This window comes from Camelina sativa, chromosome 6 (assembly GCF_030686135.1).
Source record: "Camelina sativa cultivar CO46 ecotype springtype chromosome 6, ASM3068613v1".
Classification (NCBI taxonomy): domain Eukaryota; kingdom Viridiplantae; phylum Streptophyta; class Magnoliopsida; order Brassicales; family Brassicaceae; genus Camelina; species Camelina sativa.
Genome location: NC_141885.1, coordinates 5,762,155 through 5,789,109, shown reverse-complemented (window position 1 = coordinate 5,789,109; position 26,955 = coordinate 5,762,155). Strand labels below are relative to the sequence as shown.

Here is a 26,955-nt window from a genome sequence, read left to right as displayed (position 1 = left end):
AATTAGTGACGATGGTGCAGTCTCTTGATGAATGACCTGCTTTCTCCAACCTTGTGGACGATTTCAACTTACTCCGACCATCCTTCCCATCCTTCCAGCTGTCAAGGATTCCACAGACATCAAACGTATGGGCAAATTGTCTGGCTTGTTTTTCGAGATCTTTATCTTCTGAGACTTCTTTTGTAAACTCTTATCCCCCGGTTTGTGCAACCAATCTTGGAGTTATTTTCTAGATTAATGTTTGGTTGAATAAAAAAACTAAATTAACCCATGGGAGTCTCTTACTTAGAGTTTTCCTATTAAAATAAAAAAAAAATGAAAAAGTGAAGAAAGAGTCGAGATAAAACCATCTCCAATTGTAGAAATTTTTTAATTTTTTTTTTTACAAAACAATATGTATTAAGTGTTGTATACAATATGGCAAAGTATTGAAGAAAAAAAATTTGACCATTTTCTCCAGTACTATTGTGAGAAATATTCCGGAGAATAAATTTTTATGAATATCCCTCAAAAATATGTTAGGATATCTGATAGTTTATGTATTGCTATTTATGAGTATATCAAGAATTAATAATAATTAATTAAAATAAAATAAAAAATTAGAAATGTGAAATTATTCTTAAATCATAAAAAACATTATTATTTAAAAGAAAACAATAATAATTTTAATATGAAAAAAAACTAAAATTATTAAGATTCACCAAACTGTCTCAGCATCGATTCTGTGAACTTTGTGTTCTCTACGCTATTCCAAGTGTTTTTTTTGTCCCCGCTTGATCTCTGCATTATGCGCTAAGATTTTCTCGTTCGTCTAAAAGCATTGGATTTTTTATGCATATGATTTGGCAGGATTAGAAAACACCAAAAAAAAATGAACAAAATATACATATCCAAAGAAAATCATTAACCACATAAAACATGCAAGATTATTTAAGTCCTAAATACATGAAACATGTGATCATATGAATGACTAATGAGACTTTTTGTTTTTACATATACATGACAAGAATCAAGGTTGGCCCAAGTTTATTGGATGCCTAAAACAAAAATAGTTTTATTCACCATTAAACATAAAAAGAAATTATATGAAACACGTATTTGCCAAGTTTAAACTCGGCAAACTTCGGAAATAAATGAAAGTGTTGACCACTGCACCACAAAAACTTTTCAAAAATGATCCCGTAAGTTCCATTATCTTAGTTGCTGCCTAAAGCCTTTGCTTTACCAACGTTAGCTACGGGACAGGCCAAAGAAAAATGCATGATTTGCATCCACATTTACATTCTTTTATAAAAGTCTAAACCTCAAAACGATTTGGATTTAATTTACAGTTAAAAATATTTTCTAATTAATCATAAATAATATTATTTTAGAGTTTATTATTTATATATGTACTATCTAACCATCCATATCCAGTCCCTTTAAAGTTTCACCGTTGACCTTGAAATCCAAATTTGAACTTGAAGTTGAGCTCGAAATCAAACTTGAGCTCGAACTAGAGTTAGAACTCTTCTTCATGTGATACCCATTTCCGGTTGAAATCTCGATTGAAAATTGTTTCTCACTCTCTGTTGCAACTTTCACAAATTGAGACATAACTTGTTCCCATTTCAACACTATCTCCTTGATTGCTTCTTGTTGTGATAGTGTAAGCGTGAACAAACCACCGCTCGTAGTTTGTTTTTCAGATATGGCTTTGGTCATAACTGATTGCAAGATGTTTAGAGTCTTCATCACTTCTTGTTGATATCCTTGTAGTGTTGTTTTCATCTGTTTAATAAATAAATTAAAGTTTCATTTTTCACTTTCTAATTTCTATAATTTTTTATGAGTATTGTATTTAATTAACTCACCTGTCCTGACCCACTTTTCTTGGCTTGCAAGACAGCCATAGCATCTGAGAGTTTTGTGGCCATATTTACCATTTCAGACATGTAAGAGCTTGAGTCTTTTGCTTTTAATGTTGAAGAGACTGGACACAAGTATTTCATGTAATCTTTAAGTTTCTGAAAGAAACTTTGGTACTCTTGGGTACCTGGAGATTTCTTCTCAAGGTTTGATATGAAATTTGTAACCTCTTTAGAAGTATTGGTCTCGATATCTGTCCTTAGTTCTTGTTTTGTTGTGGAATTTACGCCATGTTCTATTGTTTGATTATTCATAAAGTTATTATTGCTTCCTCCATCATTATTTTCTTTATTCTCCTCTTCTACGCCATTCACTGAATCTCCATTACTACTTTCTTGAGCTTCAATTGTCTTGTTTTTCATAGAATCTCCACTCATATCTACTTTATCTCCTTTAGATTCCTTTGATTTAACGCTTGTTTCATTTATGTTACCATTTTTAGAATCTTCTTTCACTCCATTGGCTTCAACTATCTTACCATCTGCCGTCAAATTTGTAGCTCCATTTAAATTTTCTGTCGCACTATCCTTAGATTTTTCCTCCATTGAATTGTCTTTACCTCCAATTATTCCAGTTGTTTTATCATCATTAGAACTTTCTTCCATAGTTACTTCTTTACCTCCATTAATTTCATCGGACTTACCTTCTTTGAAACCTTTATTTGTAGAGTCTTCTTGACCTTTATGCACTTTATTTATATTACCATCTTTAGAATTTTCTTCTACTGAAACATTTTTACCTCCATTGGTTTCAGCTCTCTTAGCGTCTTCAGAATTTTCTTTTATGAAATTTTTTTTATCTCCACTTGTTTCAGCTCTCAAAGCTATGTTATTATCATTGGTTTCATTTACGTTACCATTTTCAGAATCTTCTTTAACATCATTGGTATGAACTATCTTACTATCTTCAGATGTATTTTCCGTCGAATTTGTACCTCCATCTTTAGATTTTTCCTCCATTGAATCTTCTTTACCTCCATTTGCTTTAACTTTTTTATCATCTTTAGAACCTTCTTCCATATTTACTTCTTTACCTCCATTAGTTTCATTTGTCTTATAGTCTTCTTGACTTTTATCATCTGTATGATTAGCTTTAAAAGTTTTTTCCATTGAAACATCTTTACCTCCATTGGTTTCCACTGTTCTACCACCTTTAGAACTTTCGTATGTAGAATTTGTACCTCTACTTATTTCAACTATGTTATCATCTTTCAAATCTTTTTTGTTTCCATTGATGTTCGTTGTCTTATCATCTACAGAACCTTCTTCTCTGTGATTCTTGCCTCCACTTGTCTCAACTAACTTTCCATTTTTAGAATCTTTATTCATGGAATCTTCTTTACCTTCATTGATTTCAGTTGTATTACCATCTTTAGAACCTCTTTCATTAAAATCTCTTTTAGCTTTGTTATGTTCATTCTTCTTATGAGCTTTGGAATTTTCTTCCTTACCTCTAATGCTGTCTTTGGATCCTTCTTTTAAAGAACTTTCTTTACCTCCTTTGATTTCAACTTTCTTACCATCATTGGAAACTTCTTCTATGGAATTGTTCTTATTTTGATAAGATTCAATTCTTTTACCATCTCTGGACTCTTTATTTTCTTCTCTAACCTCTATACTCGTACCATTTACTAAATCTCTGTTAGTTTCTTTAGTTTTTCCCTTTGATTTTTCAATATTTGTGTGACCCTCATCAATTTGTTTTTGCTTCATTAAGGCTTCATCATTTTCTTTAGACGCATCATCACTAGACTCATTTTGATATTTCTTCTCACTGATATTTGATTCCTTATTGGCTTCTTGAACCCCTTCATGTTTTTTCATCGAGAAAGCTCTACTATCTTCTTGCTTTTTTTGTGATTTTTTATTTTCTATCTTTTTGTCTAATGCCTTGTTATCTTCGATGATCTTTCCAGATTTTTTTTTAAAATGTTCATTTTTTTCTTTACCGACTTTGTCTTCATTATCTTCTTTACTATTTCCTTTCTTATATTCCAAAGATTCTTCACCCTTTACTTGATCATCTGCTTGCATTTCTTTCTTAGCATTCTTATTATCTCTTTGAGTTGTTGCTTCCATTTCTTTCTCATATTTTTCTGATTTACCATGTTTAGACACTTTGTTATCTTCTTTCGTCTTCTTTTTATTCTTTTCAGAATCTTTGTTACTAACTTGAATCCCAACTTTCTTTTCTTGTCCATGATTTTTCTTTTGTTTTTCTGTTTCTCTTGACTCGAAATTCTTAGATTCTTTCTTGTCTTTATTTTCTTTCATCGAGTATTCTGTATTTGACTGAAATCCTCCTTGCTTTGAGTTTCCAATGTGTTTTTTACTGTGTTTTGATTTATTGTCTTGAGACTCTTCCTTCTTTTCTTCATTTTCTTCTCGTTCCTTATTTTTTGCTTCAAATATTGTTTTCTTCTTTCTATCTTTCTCATTTTTTTTCGTAATTTTGTTGTTAGACTCTTTCTTATCTTGTTCCTTTTCCTTCTGTTGGTTGTGTATGGAATTTTTCTTTTCTTTTTTCTTTGATTCACTGTTTTTATCACCTGTCGTTACGCTTTTATCTTCGATATTTTTATTTTCTTTCTTCTTTTTCTTAATATCTTCATTCTTCAATGATTTACCGTCTTGAGACTTCTTCTTCTCTCTCTTATCTTCTAGTTTTTTCTTTGATTTTTTTTCTTCATGCTCATTCGTTTCTTTTTTCTTTTCTTCGTTTTTCTTCATATTGTGATCCTTAAACTCTTTCTTCTCTTTTATCATTGATTTCTTCTCTTCATATTCATTCTTTTCCTTTTTATTTGCTTCATGTTTCTCTTTTAAGGTATTTTCATATTTGTTGTTCTCTTTCTCCTTTTTCTTTAATTTATGGTTTTCTGATTCTTTCTTCTCTTTCTTTTCGACTTCATTTTTATTAGCTTTACGATCTTTGAATTCTTTCTTCTCTTGTTTTTCTTCTATCTTTTCCTTAGATTTACGGTTTTTGGAGTCTTTCTTCTCTTTGTTCTTATGTTCAAAATTTATCTTCTTGTTTTTATCTTCTTCTTTTCTCTTTGGCTTGTAATCTTTTGAATTTGTTTTCTTCTGTGTATTCTCCTCTTTTATCTTTGATCTATTGTTCATGTTTTCCTTCTTCTCTTTTTTGTCCCATTCTTTCTTCTCTTTATTCTTTGATTTAACATCACCAAACTCTCCCTTCTCTTTAATATCTTCGTTTTGTTTCTTCAATATATTGCTTTCAAAATCTTGCTTCTCTTTTTTATTTTCCTCTTTTTTCTTGTAATCTTTCGAATTAGTATTCTCTGTTTTACTTTCGTCTTTTATCTTCAATTTGTTATCTTCATATCCTTTCTTCTCTTTATTCTTTAATATATTATCTCCAGACTCCTTCTTTTCCTTTTTATCTTTTTTTTGTTTCTTCAAAATACTCTTTCTAGACTTTTCATTCTCATGATTATTTTTTCTTTTTTCCTTTGACTTTACATCAGTTGTATCTTTTTTCTCTTCTTTCTTTATATCTTTCTTTTTTTCTTTCTTGTGTTTCGTTGACTCTCCGCTTCTTTTTTTAACATCTATATCTATGTCATTACTAGAACCTTTATCTTCTTTTGTATTCTTTTTTGGCCTTGCATCTTCAGAACTGAAATCCTTTACTTTTGTTGAACCTATGTCATTTCTTTGAGCTTGCTCTTGCTTTTTCTTCACAAAATTTTCTTTATTTGTTTTTGCCTCCACTGATTTATCATCCTTTAAATTTTTACTATCTTTTTTATTATCTATCTTTGTATGCACTCTAGTATTTTCTTGAGCACTTTCTTGTTTTTCTTTATTTGCCTTTTTTTTGCCTGATTGATAGTTCTTTGACTCTTTCTTTTCTTCTTTGTTATCTTCTGTATTAAGGCCTCCACTACTACTTCCTTGACTCTTTTCTCGGTTTTCTTTCATGGAAATTTCTTTATTTTCCTTAGCTTTTACTAATTTTGCATCTTTAGATTCTTTCCTTTCTCCAGTTTCTACCGTCTTGGATTCTTTGTTGTTTCCGTGAACAAAATCTTCTCTATTATTTTTCTTATTTTCATTAGTCTTTATTGACTTATTTTTACTAGACTCCTTTTTCTTTCCCTTAATTTCTACTGACTTATCATTGTTAGCTTCTTTCTTATCTCTCTTATTTCTTTGAGCTTCTTCTTGATTTTCTTTAATAGAACTTCTCAAATTTTCCTTATCCGCAACAGACTTATCATCCATTAAATCAGTTTGACTTACTTGGGTCTCCAAGTTCTTATTATTCAGTGAACCTTCGTTTGTCCCTTGTCCCTCTTCTCCCTTCTCCTTCCTAGAACCTCCTTCATTTTTGTTTAACTCAGCCTCCAACTTAGCGTCATCTTTACTCTCTATATTGTTGCCATTAGTTGAGTCTCCAACATGTACTTTATTCTCCTTGTTAGAATATGCATTTCCACTTTTATTCTCCATTATCTTACCATTCATGGAAATATCATGACCTCCTTGCCTATGTTCATCTTTTTCTTCCTTAGATGTTTCATTATTTGTCTTTGCCTCTATTGGTCGATCGTCCATTGATTCTTTCTTATGTTCTTTGTTTTCTAAGTTCTCATTTTTCATTGATCCTTCATTGTTTCCTTGATTCTCTTCCCTTTGGTTTTTTGTATAGTCTTCGTTTTTCATAACCTCTACCGATTTATCATATTTTTTCTCCCCATCAGCTCCTAGGTTCTTATCTTTTGTTGAAAGTCCAGCATTTCCTTGATCCTCTTGATAGCTCTCATCTGTACCATTAGAATTTACCTCTGATTTAACATTTTTATTGTCATTCGAAATTGTACCCTTTGTTAAGTCTCCAATACTTTCTCCTTGAACATTTGTTCCCTTCTCTTTGTTCAAATTTTTATTTTTATCTTTGGTTGTTTCTTTGTTCATATAGATTTCATGACTTCTTTGAGTCTCTTCTTGTTTTTCTTCCATAGAAATTTCATGACTTCTTTGAGTCTCTTCTCGCTTTTCTTCAATAGAAATTTCATTAGTTGTGTTCTTCTTTGTTGATCCATTTCCCTTTAGAATTTTATTACCTACGTTGTTTTCTAAGTTCTTATCCTTCTCTAATTCTCCATTGTTTTCTTGAGTCTCTTCAATCTTTTGATCTTCATCATTTGTTGTAGCATTTACCATTTTATTATCTTTAGCCTCTTCCCTACTTCCTTTGTTCTCCAAATTCATATCCATTGTTGAACCTCCATTGTTTTTTTGAGCTTCTTCCAAATTTTCTGTCACGGAACTTCCATCATTTTTAGCATGTACCTCAGACTTGACATCTTCTTTAGTTTCCAAATTCTTATCATTGGTCGAGTCACCCAAATTTTCACCTTGTCCCTCTATTTCCTTCTCAATATTAGATTTTACATTTTCACCTTTAATGTCTTTTGTTTCGTCATTCTTAGAAACAAGATTACCTTCTTTAACATCTTCTCCCTTATTTCCTTCTTGAGTCTCCATTGATACATCGCCTCCATAACTTCTTTTAATGCCATATGCTTTTTCTTGAGTGGATTCTGAATCTTCTCCATTGGTCTCCACCATGTTACTATCCATTGAAACATTGTTGTGCTCAGAAGTATTTCTTTCATGCACCGCAGCCTCAGTTGAACCTTTTGATTTAACTTCTACAATAATCTTCACGATTCGGGTAATCGTTTGTTCCCATTCAGTTATCGAGTTTTCTACCGCATTCTTTTGTTCCACCGAAAGAGACATTGAATCATCGTCACCTTTTATATGTTTCTCTATAATAACTCTACCAATTGCAGCATGTAATTCAGTGAGGATTTTCATCACTTCAAATATCTCCTTTCTTACACTTGAACTCAACTAGAATATTCACAAAAGAAAAATATTGATTAGTTCCATATGTTCTCAAGCCATAACTTTGTCATTAGCTTCATTGTCTAAGGACATATGATGAGACTAGACCTTTAATTGTTTAAAATGCATAATTTGTTTTTGTTTACGTTAGAATAGATTTTCATAGATTTGAAAATATAATATTAATTTAGCAAAAGAAAAAAGCTTATAAAAACAGAAAATCAATCAAAAAAATCATCTATTTGAGTTATTCTAAAGGATGAGTATTTTAGTTCACGATAACTTACCAGTCCTCTCCCAAGCATAAACATCGTTTGCAAGAGATTTTCGGATTTTGATTTTAGATCAAACTTGAATGTATCGGATTCATTGTTCTCGATCATCGGCGTAATAGATGATTCCAACTTCAAGAGATCCTTTAACTTCTCAAAGAATGATCTTAGTTGTTCTCTTATAGGACAATTGTTTTCCAATTTCAATACAAACCCAAGAGCTCTATTCGAGATGTATGGCTCTATATCTTTAACCGTGTTTGGAGGAGCGACGACCATCTCGTGTGCTAAAACTACATTGAGACTTAAATTTGTTACAACAATGCAACAAAGAAACAACAACAAAACTTTTCTCATGGTTGATGATGATATGATTATGGAAAGTTTCCTTCTTGATCTATTATATATATAAACTGGAAAAAAATATGTGACAGCACTAAGTTTGGAATTATGAAATCAATGACTTAGAGACTTTGATGGACTCATCTTTGAATAAAAATAGCAAACCAAGCTTATTAGTGGTTTTTGATTTTCTGAACAATCATGTGGATTTGGAGAACTTGAGAATAAAAAATAATTTGTAAAACTTACAATGACAGATGTGAAAAATAATAATAATAATAATAATAATAATAATAATAATAATAATAATAATAATAAAAATATGCAATGATGTGGTTTAAATGAGGATGATGTTGTTAATCATTTTATTGTAATAAGTTAAATATTTTCCCCTAACATGCTATATTCTATGTAACATATATATGTTTATTTTGATACGAACGATTTAGGTTAAAATTCAGAATTTCAAATTTGTGGTTTATATATCTTTGATAAATAAGAAATTCATCTAAAAAATCACTTGATCCTAATTATATAAATAAACTAGATAAGGGTCCGCACAATGTGCGGATTTTAATTGTTAAAAAAAATAAATCTTAAACCCTAAACAATTTTTTTAAAATATTAAAAAAATATATTTCCTGAAGTAAATATATTAATAATTTTAATTAGAGAAAAAATCATATTTGTATTTACCTTCATACACTTATTTATATTTTTATATTTTAAATATATTATAACAATTATTACAATAATCTAAAGCTAAATTATACTCCGCCAAAACTTTTACCAAATACTCATCATTACAAATATTATTATTGAAAATTTTCAAGAACATTTCACAACTTATTACCAAATATTTTACATGCAAATAATTCATCAAAACAACATATAATTAATAACCACGTACAATTTTATTGTATGTTTTACCATTAAAAATACGCTCTTACACCTAAAATTATTTTATTCTTAAAGTATGCTCTTTATCACCACTTAAAATGTCTTTTAAACAAATTCAACAAATTTTATGTTACTTTACTTTCATTTTGGCATAATTATAGTTCTTATAATTAGTAAAATTGTTTTTTGACATAATTTTTTTAACCATGATTTTTTTTACTCCAAAGATATTTTGGATGAACAACTGGTGAAAATTATTAACTCGAGTACAATAATTTTATGACCAACCCAATAAATATTTTTTTATTGAGAAAGTGAAAGAAATGTAATATAACATAATATTTGCTCCAAAAAAAAAGGTAATATAACATAACAAAAATAAAAATTTGAAAATTGTAATCATGATGGTATATATAAGTCTTAAATAATTCAGACATACAAAATAAAAACTTCATAAAAAATCCAAAACATGACATATGTCAGATCAGATTGGTGCTAATGGAGTTGTTTGTCAGCACTTTGAGACGGACAGCGCCAAATTAGTTACGATGATTCAATCTCCTGAAGATTGTACGACTTTCTCTAATATCCTTGACGATTTCCACCTGCTTCGGGCCGCCTTTCCTCTCTTCTCCCTGTCCAAGATTTCTCGTTCATCGAATTTGAGAGCGAATTGTTTTCTCGGTCGTCTAGATCTTTAAGTTCATCTATTTCGTTTGTAAACTCTTTCCCTCCGACTTGGGTCACCAATTATGGAGTACTTTTCTAATTAATGTTTGGTTAACAAACAAAAAAATATATATATATATGACATATGTCATAATCACGTTAAAGGATCCATGACCTTGTCTCAAATATTCTCGAATCGTAAGTTCTCAGCTTATTTCTACCCGATTCAAAAGTTCTCATATATTTCTCTATATACTTGAGTTTAAACGGTTTACGAACCAAATCCGATAAAAATCCACATAAATCCGGTTTGAAACCAATTTTAAAACGGTTTACCGTTCTAACTTCCCAAATTTCAAAATCGCTTCTCAATTACTTTATCAAGTAGCTTTTGTTTCAGTACCGGAATCATTGACATTATCCATAAGAGAAAACTCTAGATTTTGACCAGAAACATCAACAATCGACTAATCTTCGAAACTTATAACGCTACTAACTGTAGAATCACTTTTGGAACCTCCATCAGTGTCTCTATACTCGATTAATTTAGCATGCTTTATATACTTTGATTTCATATCATTGCATATGATAGCTTACATTGAAAAACCTGCACGAATCAAAGACCCACAATAGATAAGCAAAATTATATCAGAAAAAAATCAAAGATCAAAGCTTTCGATATAAACATGTCAATTTATGTAGATATAATGTTATTTTCTTAATTAGCTGTTCTATTACGTTTCAAAAATATTAATTCTTTTGACATAACTTATGTTATTCTATTTAGATTTGTTATTCCCTATTTATTGATTAATAATATACATGTTTAATGAATTCTTTTTTTGTTTATACATGTCAAAATCTAATTAAGAAAACATGTATAATATAATTAGTGTACAATGAAAAATATATTAGTTCAGTAATTTTCCTTATTGATTTAGAAATTTTTTTTAGATATAAAAAACATGTAAATTTTATGTAGATTTAATGCTATTATCTTAATTAGCTGTTTTGAAAACTATTAATTTTTGGCACATGTCAACATCTTATCAGTATATTTGACACATGTCATGATCCTATTAATGGCTAACTTTGAAAACACAATTTTATGTAATAAGATTTTATAATTAGTAATTCTCTTTTATTTCTTGATTTTTTAAAAAGATTTTTCTTTTACGGTTGGAAATTTGTGTAAAATTGACACTTGTCACAATCTGGTGAGTTAGTAACTTATAAAATTGACACGTTTAACGATCTGGTGAGTTAGTAAAATTTTTTGTTTTAAAATTAGAAATTTGTATAAAATTGATACTTGTCACGATCTGGTAAATTAGTAACTTTTAAAATTAACACGTGTCACGGTAAGTTAGTAAGTTTTGAAACTATATATTATATAATAAAATTCGGGAAAAAAAATAAAATAATATTAGACAAAATAATCTAAAAAAAAACACTATTCATTGACACTATTACTTTTCTCTCTATTTTAGTTTCTTTTCAGGTAAACCGTAGACCCGACCGGTTTTTGGCCAACCCGAAATGATCCAACACATTGTCTGAAAGAGAAGAAACAAAAGATCCAAAAGGTTATGGCTTTGTCTTTGGTCTCCTCTGTTTCTTATATACAACCCTCAAACCAGTTCCATTGTTTCTCTCTAAGAAAAGGTTAGTCTTTTTTCTCTTTGTTGTGTTGTGTAAACTATTTTGCCCAATTCACCATTAACATTGGAGTTCATGTGTTTGCCTTTTGAAATCTTGATTTGAGTTTTAATTTCATCTGGGTTTTGTAGATAATCGCATAAAATTGAGTAATTTTTAGTGAGTTCTTGTCAAGTTTCTTGATTGTGTTTTGTTTCTTACTTGAGCTATGTTGAGAATGCAGAAAAATCAGAACTTGATAGATTACTATTGTGGAGCTCTCATCAGAAAAATCATAAACTGATTAGTAAAAGAACGTTTTCTCAGAGATTTGCTGTGAAAATGTCTGCTTCCACTACTGTGCCTATGAATCTTGGCCGAGCAAAGAAGGTTTGGATATGGACCGAGTGCAAAGAAGTGATGACAGTTGCGGTGGAGCGAGGATGGAACACGTTTATATTCTCATCAGACAATCGAAATCTATCCGATGACTGGTCATGTAACAATGCAGAACTATGTTTTCCTACATGCATATTTGGTTTTAGAGCTATGTTTCATGAGTTTTGAAGTTATGCTCAACGGGTTTTGCAGCGGTTGCGTTGATGGATACATTGTTTATTGAAGATAAGGGAGTTACTGATGGTAGTGGAAACGTTGTAGCTTCGGTCTTTGAGGTATCAACACCTGAGGAGCTACAGAAGCTCAAGATTGAAACTGAGGAGAGAGAGAATATTGTTCTTGATTTCTTAGACTGGAAGGTATAACTTTCTTGGCTTTGATTGAACTCATATGAATGACCTGGTTAGTAACAATGGAAGTTTCATTTTGGCAGTCGATCCCGGCGGAGAATCTAGTGGCGGCTCTTCAAGGAAGTGTGAAAACAGTGTTTGCCATTTCAAATACTTCTTCAGAGGCGACTCTATTCCTCGAGGTTGGTTTCAGTTTACTGATGTTGAATTCAACGTTTTCACTTTCTTTCAATATAGTTTTACTCTTGTGTTACGCTTGGCTCTAGGCTTTAGAGCACGGTCTTGGCGGGGTCATTCTTAAGTCCGAGGATGTTAAAGCTGTTCTTGATTTAAAGGTTAGTATCTACTACATCATAAGTATATAGCTCCTTTCTTGTTGTTATAACTGATGCTTTGAAAAAATGTATTAGGAATATTTTGACAAGAGAAATGAAGAAAGTGATACATTAAGTTTGAAGGAAGCTACTATAACTCGGGTTCAAATGGTTGGTATGGGAGACCGAGTCTGTGTTGATCTTTGCAGCCTCATGAGACCCGGTGAAGGTCTTCTTGTATGTTGTTTACCTGTATATACTCTTACTTCAACATGGATTATCAAATTCTTTTACTTAGTCTTACAAGCACTAAAATATGAATCTGTATTCTTTTTTTACAAGGTTGGTTCTTTTGCGAGAGGACTCTTCTTGGTTCACTCAGAATGCTTGGAGTCTAATTACATTGAAAGCAGACCATTTAGAGTTAACGCTGTGAGTTTGTTTCTTTTTTTCACTTTTGCTAAATCAGTTCTTATTATAGATATCATCATTTACTAAACATCTCAATATATACAGGGGCCGGTGCATGCGTATGTCTCTGTTCCAGGTGGAAAGACTTGTTACCTTTCAGAGTTAAGAACGGGAAGAGAGGTAACTGTTGTTGATCAGAAAGGGAAACAGCGGACAACGGTCGTTGGACGAGTCAAAATCGAGAAGCGTCCACTTATTCTTGTAGAGGCTAAGGTTCATAAATCACATTCTTTACTACACTCTTATAAATTGTTGATTAAGTAAGTTTCTTGGTGTTTGATTCGATTTAAGGTTAGCTGCTTCATCTCTTGCAGCTTAGCGTAAAGGAGGAGGAAACGGTTTTTAGCATCATCTTACAGAACGCGGAAACAGTTGCATTAGTCACTCCGCACCAAGGTTCTTTATCTTAAGAGTCTCATCATCCTCATTGCAGTTTGCTACTAGTTTACATTAAAGGGTGTATGATAAATCTATCTTTTTTCTTGCAGTAAACAACTCATCTAGAAAAACCGCTGTTCCGGTGACCTCGCTGAAACTTGGGGATCAAGTTTTGATCAGATTACAGGGCGGTGCACGTCATACCGGTATAGAGATTCAAGAATTCATCGTCGAGAATTGATCAAACACTTTTGCGGGTAACATTGAGACATATTCAAATAAAATGTTTTTGTCTCTATTCAATTCTTCTTTTATGTATAGGTGTCGCTTATTTTGGTAGATATATAAGGACATAATATAACGAAGTAACGAACCAACAGGATACTATTTACAATTTCGTTTCCATTTTAATTAATATAAACGTAAATAATCTATTTATATAAACCGGTAATGATTTGTGTCCACATGTTGTTAAATTTATTCAAACAAAATAGCTTTAACCAGAAAGAAAAATTTAAGTGAACAGCCATGAATCTCTCTCTCTGCATTGTATTGGTTTTGTCTGTTCTTGTAACCCTTTGTTTGTAACTATTATTAGGCTGTGTGAAAACGTATATATACCTTTCAAATCCCTCCATTCAAACTCGCCCACTTCATTTTTTTATTCTAGTTTATTTATTATTATTTTTTTTAACCTTGCCCATCAATACAACCATGGCAAGGATCTCTCTGTTGTTCTCTTTAGCCTTAGTTCTAGCCATCGGGTCTGTCTTCGCTAACCCACAAACCCACAAGAAAACAAAACAGATCTTGTGTCCATCCACTTTGTCCGAACTCCAATCTTTCTCCTACAATGAGATCTCTAAATTCGTTGAGGAGCAGGCTCAATCCGCACCGGACAAAGTTCAATTCAAGGTTTTGTTCGACGCCTGCAAGGGCTACACCGAGTTTCTTGGGAGCTTCAATTATACTGGCGCTAAAGAGGAGGTGTTTGAAAAGAGTCATGCCATATTCAATGTATTGACTAGGGCGTTGGGTGCGGCACAAGCACAAGTTGGTGTTGTTGAACTTGGGGCTAAGTTGAGCAGGAATTATGCAGTGATGGCTCAAAGTTATATTCGCCTTGTGTGGAGAATTGCTGCCATCTCGGGGGAGTATAAGTTCAATGCTAATGCTAAGATAAGCCAAAGTGAAAGAGCTGAGATAGATAGCCATATGATTAGGTTGAAGAGTGCCATAAAGGTTTACGTGAAGGTGATCACTCAGTGCACCAAGAAGTTCCCTGTTGGGAACAACATCGATCTCCCCTCTATGCCAGGCCTATTCACCGGAATGTCTAGGAAAAAATCTGGCTCATATATTGATATATCTATCGCAGCCGGCGCTCAGGGCCGAGCTGGAACTGGATTTGAATTCGGAGCTGACCGTCATGCTAAAGGCAAATCCTTCCTCACAGCGAAAGGCAATTGAGCAACCCTCACGAGAAACACTTAGACTGAGCAAAAGGCACAATGTTTTTAAACAACAGATGAAGGAGCCATGAGTTCATCTCTTATTTTTATTTTTTATTTATCATTATGAAGGAGGGAAGCGCCATGCGATATTAAATCTATATTTTGTTACCCATTATAAAAAACATTATACTGTATTTGTAACTCATTAATATAATATCGCATGTTTTCTTAATTACTAATTACTCTCGTTGAAAATTGTTTAACTATATGGAAATCTCTGTAGTAAAAGAGAATTCACTCCGAACACCATTACATCTATAATGTTCTAACTCCACTCCCCTCAAAGTTTGGTTCAATGGGTCCGTGTATGACCTTAATAGAAACCAAACTGATAGATCAATGACATATGCAATGACGTTAAGTACATCACATGATGGATAACATAGCACGTGTCACATGAAGATCTTATAATCTCATGAAGCTTATTCAGTTTCATTGCTCGTAGGCAGTGACATCACCACCAACTCTTTTATTATCCACTTCTTTTTCTTCTTCTTCCAAAACGATAATTATCACTATAACATAAACGTAACACGACCAACCAATCTCACACTCACTTATGACTTAGTATTATAGTTTTTCACGCTTCAAACCGTCACTATAAAACCAGCTTTAACATCACATGTTCCATATTAAATTAACAACTCAATAATGGAAACTATATACCTAATCCTCTCTCTCTTCTTTTTCTTCTTCCTCTCTCTCAAGTTCTTGTTCGGAACACGGCGGCGCAAACTTAACCTACCGCCGAGTCCAACACGGCCATATCCGATCATCGGACATCTCCACCTTCTAAAGCTACCACTACACCGCAGGTTCCTATCTCTCTCCGAATCTTTAAACAAAGCCAAGATCTTCTCCCTCCGCCTCGGGACACGTCTCGTTTACGTTGTTTCTTCTCACTCCGTAGCCGAGGAATGTTTCACCAAGAACGACGTTGTATTAGCCAACCGGCCGCAGTTTATCGTCCAGAAACACATCGGATACAACTCAACCACTATGGTTGGAGAGGCGTATGGTGATAGTTGGAGGAATCTACGACGTATTGGCACCATTGAGATCTTCTCGTCTCATAGGCTTAATAGCTTCATATCTATCCGTAAAGATGAGATCCGACGGCTCATATTATGTCTATCGAAAAACTCTAAACACGTACGTACGATTTATCATTATACCAGTTCTTAATTAATGTCTCGATTCCTACACAATTTTTTAAAAACTAATTTTTCTATAAAGTATCTGCGAAGTTTAACATATTTTAATCAATGTCTCGAGTCTCGATTATTACATCTTATTTAAAAAATTAATACTATATATTTGCAAAATATAATTGACTTCTTTATTACGGCTTCGATTGTTACACCTTTAAAAAGTTTAAAATTAATTTATGGTCTCGGGTTTTTTATTCTTTCATAGAATATGTTTTATAGCAAATGAGTCGATTTCAAACATCACTCCTTACAAGAACCGAATACAAAAGATTTTAGATACCAATTATAAACTTTTAGATTTAACCATTTTTGGTGTGATAACTGTAATTTCAGGAGTTTGTGAAAGTGGAGATGAGACCAATGTTTATGAGCTTAACTATCAACAACATCATTAGGATGGTGGCCGGAAAGCGATACTACGGCGATGGCACAGAGGACGACAATGAGGCAAAACACGTGAGACAGTTGATAGCGGAGGTGGTTGTTAGTGGCGGCGCAGGGAACGCAGCTGACTATTTCCCGATCCTTTGTTGGGTAACAAATTATGAGAAACGGGTTAAGAAGTTAGCGGGCCGTGTTGACGAGTTCTTGCAAAGTCTTGTGAACGAGAAACGTGCAGAGAAAGTAAAGGGTAACACATTGATCGATCATTTGCTTTCTCTACAAGAAACTCAGCCTGATTACTACACGGATGTGATCATCAAAGGAATCATACTTGTAAGTAAAAGAGAGGTCAAGATAGTTACCATTGGTTAAGGTTTTAAAACAGAGGTCAAGATAGTTACCATTGGTTAAGGTTTTAAAGTTGTAGTTTAATTAACTGTTTTTAATTTGGATTAGGTAATGATACTTGCCGGGACTGACACATCAGCTGGAACGTTAGAATGGGCGATGTCGAATTTACTGAACCATCCAGAAGTTTTACAAAAGGCAAAAACAGAAATCGACAACCAAATCGGTTTAGACAGTTTAATAGAGGAACAAGACATAGTGAAACTTCCTTATCTTCAGAACATTGTGTCAGAGACTTTACGACTATATCCGGTGGCTCCAATGCTTCTTCCCCACTTGGCATCAGAAGATTGCGTGCTTGACGGCTATGATGTCCCACGTGGTACAATCATATTGGTGAATGCATGGGCCATTCATAGAGATCCTAAGTTGTGGGAAGAGCCGGGAAAGTTTAAGCCAGAGAGGTTTGAGAAAAAAGGGGAGGATAAAAAGTTGATGGCCTTTGGGATCGGACGACGAGCTTGTCCTGGATCAGGGCTAGCTCAACGGCTCGTGACCTTGGCTCTTGGATCGTTGATCCAAAGTTTTGAATGGGAGAGAGTCGGAGAAGAACATTTAGACATGAGAGAAAGTGAAAAAGGAACTACAATGCGTAAAGCTAAGTCGTTGCAAGCTATGTGTAGAGCTCGTCCCATTGTCCAGAAGATTTTAGATGCTTCTTGTCCATAAATTAAATTTTCATCCTACAGAACCTCGTTGAATAAATATTTCCATGTGATCTTTGTTAGATAGAAGGACGATCTACATTGTTGATTTAATTCATCAAGATCCAATCACTCTTGTGTATCTTCTAAATAAAGGGATGTTCTTGTGTACGAATGAACAAACGATCATTGTCATCAGAAGTATTCTAGTTATAACTCAAAGCAGCTAAAGATAAGATTTTATAAGTCATATCGTTATTTTATCGTAATATCGCTACATTTGAAAAGATGATACTACTACTACTAGAGAATCTTGGGGTATCAAAGTTTAGGAACTGTCGGACTCGTTTCCTGAGTCCACGTTCATCGGTTGAGGGTTCTTGTAATCACTAATCTCATCCTTGTAACGCTGCTTGTCAACTTGTGCTTTGGCTTCATACGGCTCTTTTTCCTCAGCTACAGTTTACACACGGATTAGGAAATAATCATGCTAAGATAAAACCAATAAATGTAGTTGCTTTGCCAAAATTTTGAGGTTTTACCAGACATTTGACGCCACTTGTCTCCAAGCACCTTTCCCACCTCTCCAAATGCTATTCCTGGGTGTTCCTTCTTAATATTCTGTTCAATTCACAAATGGAAAATGACATAATCAGGATCGCTAAGTTTGTCGGCCAATAAAAGGATCTGTAAATTGTAGCTCTCATGTATGCAAAAAGACTGAGGATACTCCATTTCGCAACTTCGTGTAGATCATAGAGCTACTAAAGGTAAAACAAAGGAGAGAAGAACTCACATCTCTTTCCATTTGAGAGAAGAACATGAAACCAGACATTGCTCTTTTTGGTGCGTTGGGATCTTTCTTCTTTTTCTGCTTCTTCTTCTTACTACTGCCTTCATCTGTGGCTAACACTTTCTTCTTAGGAGGCAATCCTTTCGAAGATGATGAAGCTTCTCTCTTGAGATCCTTTTTGATAGATTTCTGAAACAAGTCAATGGCAGTAAGTTATGTGAAACAGACAGTCTGATGCTGAAGGAGTTCGAAAGAAGTCTGTAAAAACAGTTTACGTCTTTCTCTCCTCCGCCGCCTTCACTAGCATCAGAGTCGTCCTCGCCAGAATCATCAGTTGGTGAACCACCGTCGTCATCCTCACCCAGAACAAAGTCTTCGTCCTTCACAAATTAAAAGTATCCATTGTCAAAATCGTGATCATCAGAATTCAGAACATCAAGTAACTCAGTCAGACATAAAGTACTTGCCTCCTCATCACTCTCATCAGCAGCTTGGTTTCTGATACGCTCAAGATGGGGGTCAACAGCATCATCATCATCATTATCCCCAAGAACAGCAGCAACACCTCCGTCTGCTCTTCCGGCACCTCCAAGGTTCATAATCTTCAAACCTTTGGCGCTGCAGCAAGAAAAGATAACGTTTATTCACCACAAAATCTCAATGCACTCTCAGTAACTTTAGACAGTGATAGTGAAATAAACCGTGCTAACCTTATGAAGGAATAGAGATTGTGATACTCGTTCCTTTGAATGTTTCGGAACAGATGTTCATGATCAGTTTTCAGTTTTATGAGAAGATCGAAGTAATGCATGTTAGAACCACCAGCAGCATGCCTTTCAAACTCCACATAGTCAATCTTAAAAAAAAAAACGGTTAAACAACCCAACTCTATCTCAGAGCCTACAAAAATTCTTCAATCCTTAATAACCACAAAATACCTCATCATGAAGTATAAGCGTTGGAGGTTTAGGTAAAAAGAAAAAGCCCTTCTCAAGTGGATAAAGAACCCCATCTTCTGCCTTCAGAGATGATTTCACTGCAAAGCCATCTTGCGCACTGCGGAACTTCCCTGGTTTAGTGATCTTTGCACCAGACAGCCAACGCAACACGGTGGTAAATACTTCATGAATGAGACCCTGAAAATTCATAGCCGAATCCTTACCAGTCGGTATATAAAGACTTTTTTGAATAAAGGAATGATAACATAAGCGCAGACCAGAGAAAGACCTTATAAGATCGCTCCAGCTTGTCCTTGAACTTTGTATTCATAAGATCATTACTAATTGACAGTTCACTTTCTACAACGGCGTCAGTCTCAAACTAGAAAAGGTGGTAGAAACAAATGTAAGATCAGAGCATAAAAAAAAAATTGCAAAAGAAAAAAAGACAATTATAAAAAGAAAATTGAAAGGGAGGGAAAATATAAGTAATGCTTACCTGCATCACAATGTGGGGGTACATTGTCTGACCTTTCCGGATTGGTGGGTCTAGAGAGATAACAACAAATGTGTGTGGTTGATTTGACTGCTCAGGCATCAAACAGGTAATACAAATTCAATTAAATAGTACAAGATTCAGTGATCATTGTATGAAAATCCTCCTAATCTGATGACTGATAACATAAGTAAGCGACCTGAGATATGCTTAAAAATAAATACCTTAGGAAGCAAGAACAAGCGGACAACACTACTGTATTGGATTTTAAAGTCATTAGCTTGTCCTAGCAAACGTAAGAAAGAAAGGTGAAGTTCCACACTGTACCGACCCCTGCATAAGAAAAAAGAGAATCATGTGGTCATGAGAAGATACAGCCATACAAGTGATAAATTGATCATACATACTCTAATACTCAAAAGGAAGGTGAAGAAGAAATATTTACCTGGGTGTGAGAATTGCAATACTCTCGAATGTGACGACCGCCTCCTCAGCTCCAGCAGTAACATCAGCCATTAACTTGATTTCGTCATTAAAAACCTGAGACATGCTCTTGTCATCCAAAGGAAAATATATATGACAAGCATGCATGTAATTAAAAAGGGTTCTCCAACTTACTTGAGCAGGCGGACGGTTTTCATCACCAACAAACTGGGTGTTGGAATTAGGAATATGAAAACCTATCTCCATCAGTGAGTCTTTCTGCAAATGCGCATAATCAGGAAATCAGCTACCGTATATGTATATTAGCCAAGAGATTACACTTCCAAAGAAACCAGGTTGCAGTAGAAATGAGTACCTCATTGGCACCAGCAGTATCATCAACGTGGAACTCCAATATGACATCATTTTTTCCTTGAAGCTGAGTCTGCGAAACATCAGCTAAGGATACTTCAAAAGCTTGCTTTGCACCAACCGAAAAGGTAAGTGTATTCCCTGCACAAAGGAATTCACTTTAAAATAACAAATAGACGATGGAAGCTTCCATTAACTTGAAAGCCTTCTACAACTTAAAACAGTCAATATAGGAGGAAAAAAGCAGACCATAAGGAGATAAAGAACTGACCATTCAAATGAACCTCTCCCCAATTTCGACCACTAACAGATAACTGTTTCTCTTCAGGTGTTGTCCCATAACTACTTTGGAAAAAGCTGGTCAGACTTGCAACATCCTATATCACCAAACATAATAAAAGCATGAGAAAACAAGCAAAGACAGAGACAAAAAAAAATCGAATAACTCGAAAACAGAGAGCAAGAAGATATAAAGGCACAAAACCTGATCCCGAAACCCAATGAACTTATAGTATAACCCATCTTTGGTTTTGACCCCCAACTGATTATTAGTCTTTGGAACTTTCATCCAACTAACACCTACAATATCAGATTTGTCAACTTCCACAGCTTTCCCACCACCTTGCTTCTTCCATTGAATACCTCCAGAGTTAATCTTAAGAAGGCCAGGGTTCTAAAAGTACCAAAATTTGAAAACCCTATATTAGCACATCACATTTACAATAAAAACCCTAAAACAAGAGCCGCGCATCATTATGTAACCCTATAGGGATTTCAGAAACCCTAAATTAATCTAAAGAAGGCCAGGGTTCTAAAAGTACCAAAATTGAAACCTAAATTACCACATCACATTCTACAATAAAAACCCTAAAACAACCGCCGCACATCATTATGTCACCCTCTAGGGATTTTAAAAACACAATTGTGAACAAGAAAACAAAATTGAAAGCAACAATCTTTATTCTTCTAGAAAAAAAAAACGAATATTGGGTTTCTTCTGAATCGAACGATATGAATCAAAGCGGCTACAGGAACAAGAAATTAGGGTTTTTTTGAAGGAAGAGGAAAAAAAAGGCGAAAGCTTTAAAGGAAGTGAAAGATCTTTTGAAGAAGCGGCGTAGTAAGAGAGATAGGGAGAGAGAGGAACGTACCGTTCCGCCGCGACCGCTGAGAGAGATGTTATTGAAGGAGTGGCCGTCCGTCATGGCTTCCGATGAGGAGACGACCGAGAGAGAGAGCAAAAGAGAGTGTGAAGAAAAAGAAAAAACTGATATGATTTGTGTGTAAAGGAAAAAAACACAACTATATAAAGTTATAAACACTCCGAGGCGGTGGTGTTGGACTGCTTTTTCTGAAAACAAAATCAAGGGGTTAATTAGAGAAAATAAATTAGCTTTGGTGTCGTAAAATAGAGAGTTTAGGGGACGAAATCTCTTAGTCTTATTAATTAATATCGAGGTTTACACAAGTATATATAGTAGAGTACAAGAGCTAAAGTCCATAAACCGACTAGGACATAGAATAGGCCAACGGACCGAAAAGCAATGGCCGATGGGCCATACAAGGACGGACCGAACATGGACCGGTTATGGAGTCCACCATCCAGTGTTTTACAACACTCCCCCTTGGATGACATAACCGTGCATGTGCTGGAAGAGGATCTCTGTAATGCGCTTGGGGATGTTGCCTCATTAAAACCTTACCAGGAAAACCCAATGGGACAAAACCTTGGTGAAGGAAAAAGAGTACAGCACGCATTACTCCCCCTGTTCCAAGCATCACTCTAAGTCTTTAAGCCTCTGCATTCCAATCTGGTGCGTGAGCTTCCTGAATGTTGTTGTCGGTAATGCCTTGGTGAAGAGATTGACGCATGATTGAATTTGCACCACTTGAACTTCAGTAAGATGTGCTTCGTCCGATCTTCCTTGATGTAATCTTCCTTGAGTTGTGCGATGCAGGCCGAATTGTCCTCATATATGAATGTTGCTTCTTTGCTGTCGTCCATGCCGCTATCCGTCCGTATATGTTGAGTCATCGAACAAAACGCACTAAACCTTCTTTGCTATAACCTGCATCAGCAATACCAACTAAAACCTTCTTTGTTATAGTTAGTAAAATATAAACCCAAAAATTAAAGTTCCTTGTAGGTAACGTAATAAATACTTAATTTCACTCTAGTGCCTTTGGGTTTGACAAGAACTAATTCTTGCTAGGACGTTCATGGCAAAACATATGTCTGGTCTAGTGTGGCTAGCCAAAGACATTAACACTCCTATAGCACTGAGGTATGGCATTTTAGGTCCGAGAACTTCTTCATCGGCCTTCTTTGGACCAAATGGATCTTTATCCAAAACAATGCTCCTTACAACCATTGGGCTAGTCAATGGGTGAGCTTAGTCCTTATCAAAACTCTTGAGTACCTTTCTGTATATGCCATTTGATGCACAAGGATTCTATCATTTATGTACTCAAGTTGTAACCCCAAACAGAATTTTGTTTTCTTTTGCCTAGGTCTTTCATTTCAATTTCTTTCTTGTTTGGGCGATTTAACCAGGGGTTCCAAGGATGTTTAAATCATCCATATAGACTGCTATTATCACAAATCCTTTGTTTGCAAACTTCTTTATAAATACATGGACTGATGGGATCATTCTTATAGCTTTCTTTAGCTAGGTACTTGCTCAATCTATTGTACCATATACACCCACTTTGTTTCAGTCCATAAAGGTATTTGTCTAGCCTTATGCAGTATTTTCTCGAGAACCACTCTTATAATTGAGCTCTATACCCTCTGGTAATCTCATATAGATTTCATTTTCCAGTGGACCATGTAAGTATACGGTTTTAACATCCATTAACCGTAAATCCAGTTTTCTTTTTATAGCCAGACTTATTAAAGTCGTTGCATCCATCACAGGGAGTAAGTCTCCTCATAATCTATTCCTGGTCTTTGAGAGAATCCTTGTGCTACAAGCCGTGCTTTATCTCACGCTTTCATTACTCTCATTTCTCTTTCTTACAAAGACCAACTTATGTCCAACTGGTTTATATCAAGTGTTGTCCTTAAGGTCGGACCAAACACATTTCTCTTCTTTAAAGAGTTTAACTCCACGTCAATGGCTTCTTTCTATTTTAGCCAATCTTTACTTTGAGTGCACTCTAATATAGACGTGAGTTTCTGATCCTCATTTACTTCAAGTGCTACCTTACATGCAATTATTTCATTAATGTCGACATCTTTGCAATTCCATTTTATTCTAGACATGATATAGTTTATCGAGCTCTTATTATTATTAATACCTTAAGGACCTTGAGGTTTAGCATCCCAAACCTCATTGTTGGTACCTTAGGATTTGCCGCGGCCATGTCTATACTCTTTCCTTAACCTCGGTTTTATTTGCACCTTTTTTAGATTTCCGAAGGTTCTTTTCTATGGAACATATTGGTCTATTTAGACTCTGTAGAAACTTGATTATTGTGTTCCTTTTGAACATCAATACGTACTGGTGCATTACAAGCTGGTATGTACGATTTCATAATCCTCTTTGGGTCATTAAAAGAATCTTGGCAATTGAATAGCTATCTTTTGCAAATGTATAATCTCGAGGATCTTGCCAATTTAAGGATGTTTGATTACATAATATTTCTTTGACCAGCTTGTCTGTCTCTCCACATAACATAGAAAACTCGGATTCAACTAAGTGACAATTCGCGTATCTGGCCACATATAAATCACCCATAGTTTGGCTCAAGATACTTAATAATGGTGGGAGAATCATATTCATCATATATTCCCATCCTCTTTTAAGATCCCATTTTTGTTCTCTGTGATGATGCAATATAAACGGCACACCCGAATATTATTTGAGATGGGATATGTCTGGCTCATGACCCGTTAGTAAATGGGATGGTGAATATTCTATGCTCACTAGATGGCCTGATGCGTATAAGCTCTTACTACATGTAATAGTGTGTGTCCCCAAGCCGACACAAGAAGCTTCGACCTCATGAGTAATGGTCGAGCAATCACTTGAATACGTTTAATGAAGGATTCATTTAATCCATTCTCTGTATGTTCATGTGCCACAGGGTGGTCCACACTCCCCCCATGGACATACCATTATTATTAAACGCTTGGGATATAAATTCACCAGCACTATCTAGACTTATAGTCTTAAGTGGATAATCTCTTTATTTAAATTTACTGGTGATGGCCTTATAATGAGTTTCCCTTGTGTACATGCTACACACGTGAGATTCTTTTAGGAATAACTCTTCTCTCTTTTAGGAGTGTGCCCATTTTAATATCGGCTTACGCATCATGTTAGGACCCGGATGGCCAATCCAGTCATGCCATAAAGTGAATTATTGAACATTTCGTTCATTGCCATATTAGCCTCTATTTTATTAATCTTAGCATGGTAGAAACCAGTGTCTAGTGCAGGTATAGGCTCTAGGACTTTCTTATGTCCATGAGTGATTTCAATATATAGGAACTCTCTGTTTCCTTCACCCTTTATTTCAATATGGAAACCATTCAAATGAATGTCCTTAAAGCTCAATAAGCTTCTCTTAGAGCTGGGTGATTATAATGCAACACTTAGTTTAAAATGTGTGCCATAAAATATATGCTTGGCCGTAGCCTTCACTTAGGCTTGCTATACCCGCTTATCTTTGCTAATATTGGCTTTTTCAAAAATTTGTGTGGCTTATCCACTATCCACCACACTTATTTTCTTGTCCAAGAATTTATGTTTTAATATATATTAAAGGAAATAAAATAATTGAATTTAAACCAAAATAATAATTCAATCAAATTCAAAGCATAGAAATTAAATTAATACACCACATGAGTTTAAATATTTTTCTTTAGGCAATCAAAATCTCATAATCCAATTTAGGAGTTCTGCATGTCTTTATCTTATGGTTTTCTATACCATAATTATTATTACAAGTGGACTTGGTCTTATGTTGCGGGTTTAGATAACCCGCGGCCTTTACCCCGACCACGGCCGAAGCCTAATCGGTTTCTATAGCCTTGACCATCATAATTATGTCTTTGGTAAGTCCCACTACCAGGACCACCATGTCCACTTCTTCCTCGGCCACGGCCATACTTGTCTCTATGGACATAGATAGACTCATTAGTCTCTTTGGCTCTTTAGGCTCTTTAGGATTTTTCTTTGTCATGTCAACCTTGTGAGCTTCGTTGCACTTTTCATTTATAATTGCTCATTGTTTTGGTGATACCATATCGGTGACAAACCGATTTAGCCTTGATTTGCGGTTTAAAGGACCCACGGCCCCTACCACCGCGGCCACGACCACCACGGCCGTAACCATCAAAAACGGATTGCCTGGCCCCAACGACCACCACGTCCTCTGCCACCACGGCCACGGCCATAGTGTCTTTTTCTGTGAACGTAGTTGGTCTCCTTGGGCTTTTTAGGCTATTTAGGCTCATTCTGTTTTGCCACATCAACCTTCTGTGTTTCCGGTAATGGGGTTGTACCGGGAGGTCTCATAGCACTATTCATCAACAGCTCATTTTCATGGTACTGTTGCTGAAGTACTATATTGTGAGTACTAAAAGTAGACAAAGTCTTCTCTAGTAACTCTCTCTCCGTGACTTCAGTACCACACAACCTAAGGAGTGAGACAATCCTAAAAAGCTCAGAGTTATACTCATCCACGGATTTGTAATCCTGGATCCTTAGGTTCTTCTAATCGAATTGAGCCTTTGGTAGGAGCACCGTTTGTTGGTGTCCGTATCTGCGTTTAAGCTCTGTCCAAAGGTCAAGAGGATTCTCTATTGTGAGGTACTGGTCTTTGAGACTCTCAGCAAGGTGTGCATATGCATAACCACCTTATATATATTTTCTTAGTGCAATCATTATCATCCTTAATGTACTCACATAGGTCTTTTGATTTTACAAAACATGCACCCGATTATATCATGCGGTTTTTAAGACCGAACTATGTAATTCATTTGGATCATGCCATGCGGTGTTTAACAACATTTGGCAAGAAGTTGAAAATATAATTTAGTCACTATAATTTTTTTTTGTGGTTTTCCGGTTTAACTGAATTTGAGTTTCAAAATTTTAGCTTAAAAAATAGGTAAACCGATTTGGATATCAAATCGTGTATAAAAATTTTGGTCCGATTGAGATTTGAATAAAAAAATTAATAGATAAATTTCAAAGATTATAAAATATTATAGACTTTTTTAGTATATATATATTTTCA

The 26,955-nt window shown here is 34.7% G+C and overlaps 5 protein-coding genes across 11 annotated transcripts; 3 read left to right on the top strand and 2 right to left on the bottom strand.

Annotated features, from left to right (window-relative positions):
- Positions 1-1,164: 1,164 nt before the first annotated feature.
- Positions 1,165-8,434, bottom strand: LOC104698740 (uncharacterized). Its single transcript, XM_087454021.1, has 3 exons — positions 8,078-8,434; positions 1,854-7,796; positions 1,165-1,770 (listed from the first exon to the last, which is right to left on the bottom strand). Exons 1-3 carry the CDS (start codon positions 8,417-8,419, stop codon positions 1,399-1,401), a joined length of 6,657 nt encoding a protein of 2,218 aa, XP_087310147.1. The 5' UTR covers positions 8,420-8,434; the 3' UTR covers positions 1,165-1,398.
- Positions 8,435-11,461: 3,027 nt separating this feature from the next.
- On the top strand, positions 11,462-13,967 carry LOC104790516 (uncharacterized). Of its 7 annotated transcripts, none has more exons than XM_087456287.1 (10): positions 11,462-11,638; positions 11,856-12,110; positions 12,203-12,369; positions 12,444-12,542; positions 12,627-12,695; positions 12,771-12,911; positions 13,017-13,106; positions 13,191-13,358; positions 13,460-13,541; positions 13,634-13,967. In XM_087456287.1, exons 1-10 carry the CDS (start codon positions 11,563-11,565, stop codon positions 13,762-13,764), a joined length of 1,278 nt encoding a protein of 425 aa, XP_087312413.1. In that variant the 5' UTR covers positions 11,462-11,562; the 3' UTR covers positions 13,765-13,967. The 7 variants fall into 7 exon arrangements, with proteins under 7 accessions (XP_087312413.1, XP_087312412.1, XP_087312415.1 ...); XM_087456286.1 differs by having other exon boundaries at positions 11,481-11,638; positions 12,771-12,926; XM_087456289.1 differs by having other exon boundaries at positions 11,490-11,638; positions 11,939-12,110.
- An 82-nt stretch (positions 13,968-14,049) lies between these two features.
- Positions 14,050-15,209, top strand: LOC147942315 (uncharacterized). The gene has a single exon (XM_087456293.1). It carries the CDS (start codon positions 14,238-14,240, stop codon positions 14,991-14,993), a length of 756 nt encoding a protein of 251 aa, XP_087312419.1. The 5' UTR covers positions 14,050-14,237; the 3' UTR covers positions 14,994-15,209.
- Positions 15,210-15,471: 262 nt separating this feature from the next.
- LOC147942314 (cytochrome P450 81D11-like) lies at positions 15,472-17,867 on the top strand. The gene is made up of 3 exons (XM_087456285.1): positions 15,472-16,189; positions 16,582-16,965; positions 17,089-17,867. Exons 1-3 carry the CDS (start codon positions 15,689-15,691, stop codon positions 17,707-17,709), a joined length of 1,506 nt encoding a protein of 501 aa, XP_087312411.1. The 5' UTR covers positions 15,472-15,688; the 3' UTR covers positions 17,710-17,867.
- A 6-nt stretch (positions 17,868-17,873) lies between these two features.
- Positions 17,874-22,313, bottom strand: LOC104790513 (FACT complex subunit SSRP1). The gene is made up of 16 exons (XM_010516282.3): positions 21,858-22,313; positions 21,191-21,379; positions 20,978-21,083; positions 20,711-20,847; positions 20,530-20,613; positions 20,357-20,451; positions 20,136-20,244; positions 19,915-20,001; positions 19,705-19,797; positions 19,416-19,613; positions 19,188-19,333; positions 18,945-19,095; positions 18,753-18,857; positions 18,481-18,666; positions 18,227-18,305; positions 17,874-18,140 (listed from the first exon to the last, which is right to left on the bottom strand). The coding sequence occupies exons 1-16, from the start codon at positions 21,909-21,911 to the stop codon at positions 18,013-18,015; spliced, it is 1,947 nt and encodes a 648-aa protein (XP_010514584.2). The 5' UTR covers positions 21,912-22,313; the 3' UTR covers positions 17,874-18,012.
- Positions 22,314-26,955: the final 4,642 nt, after the last annotated feature.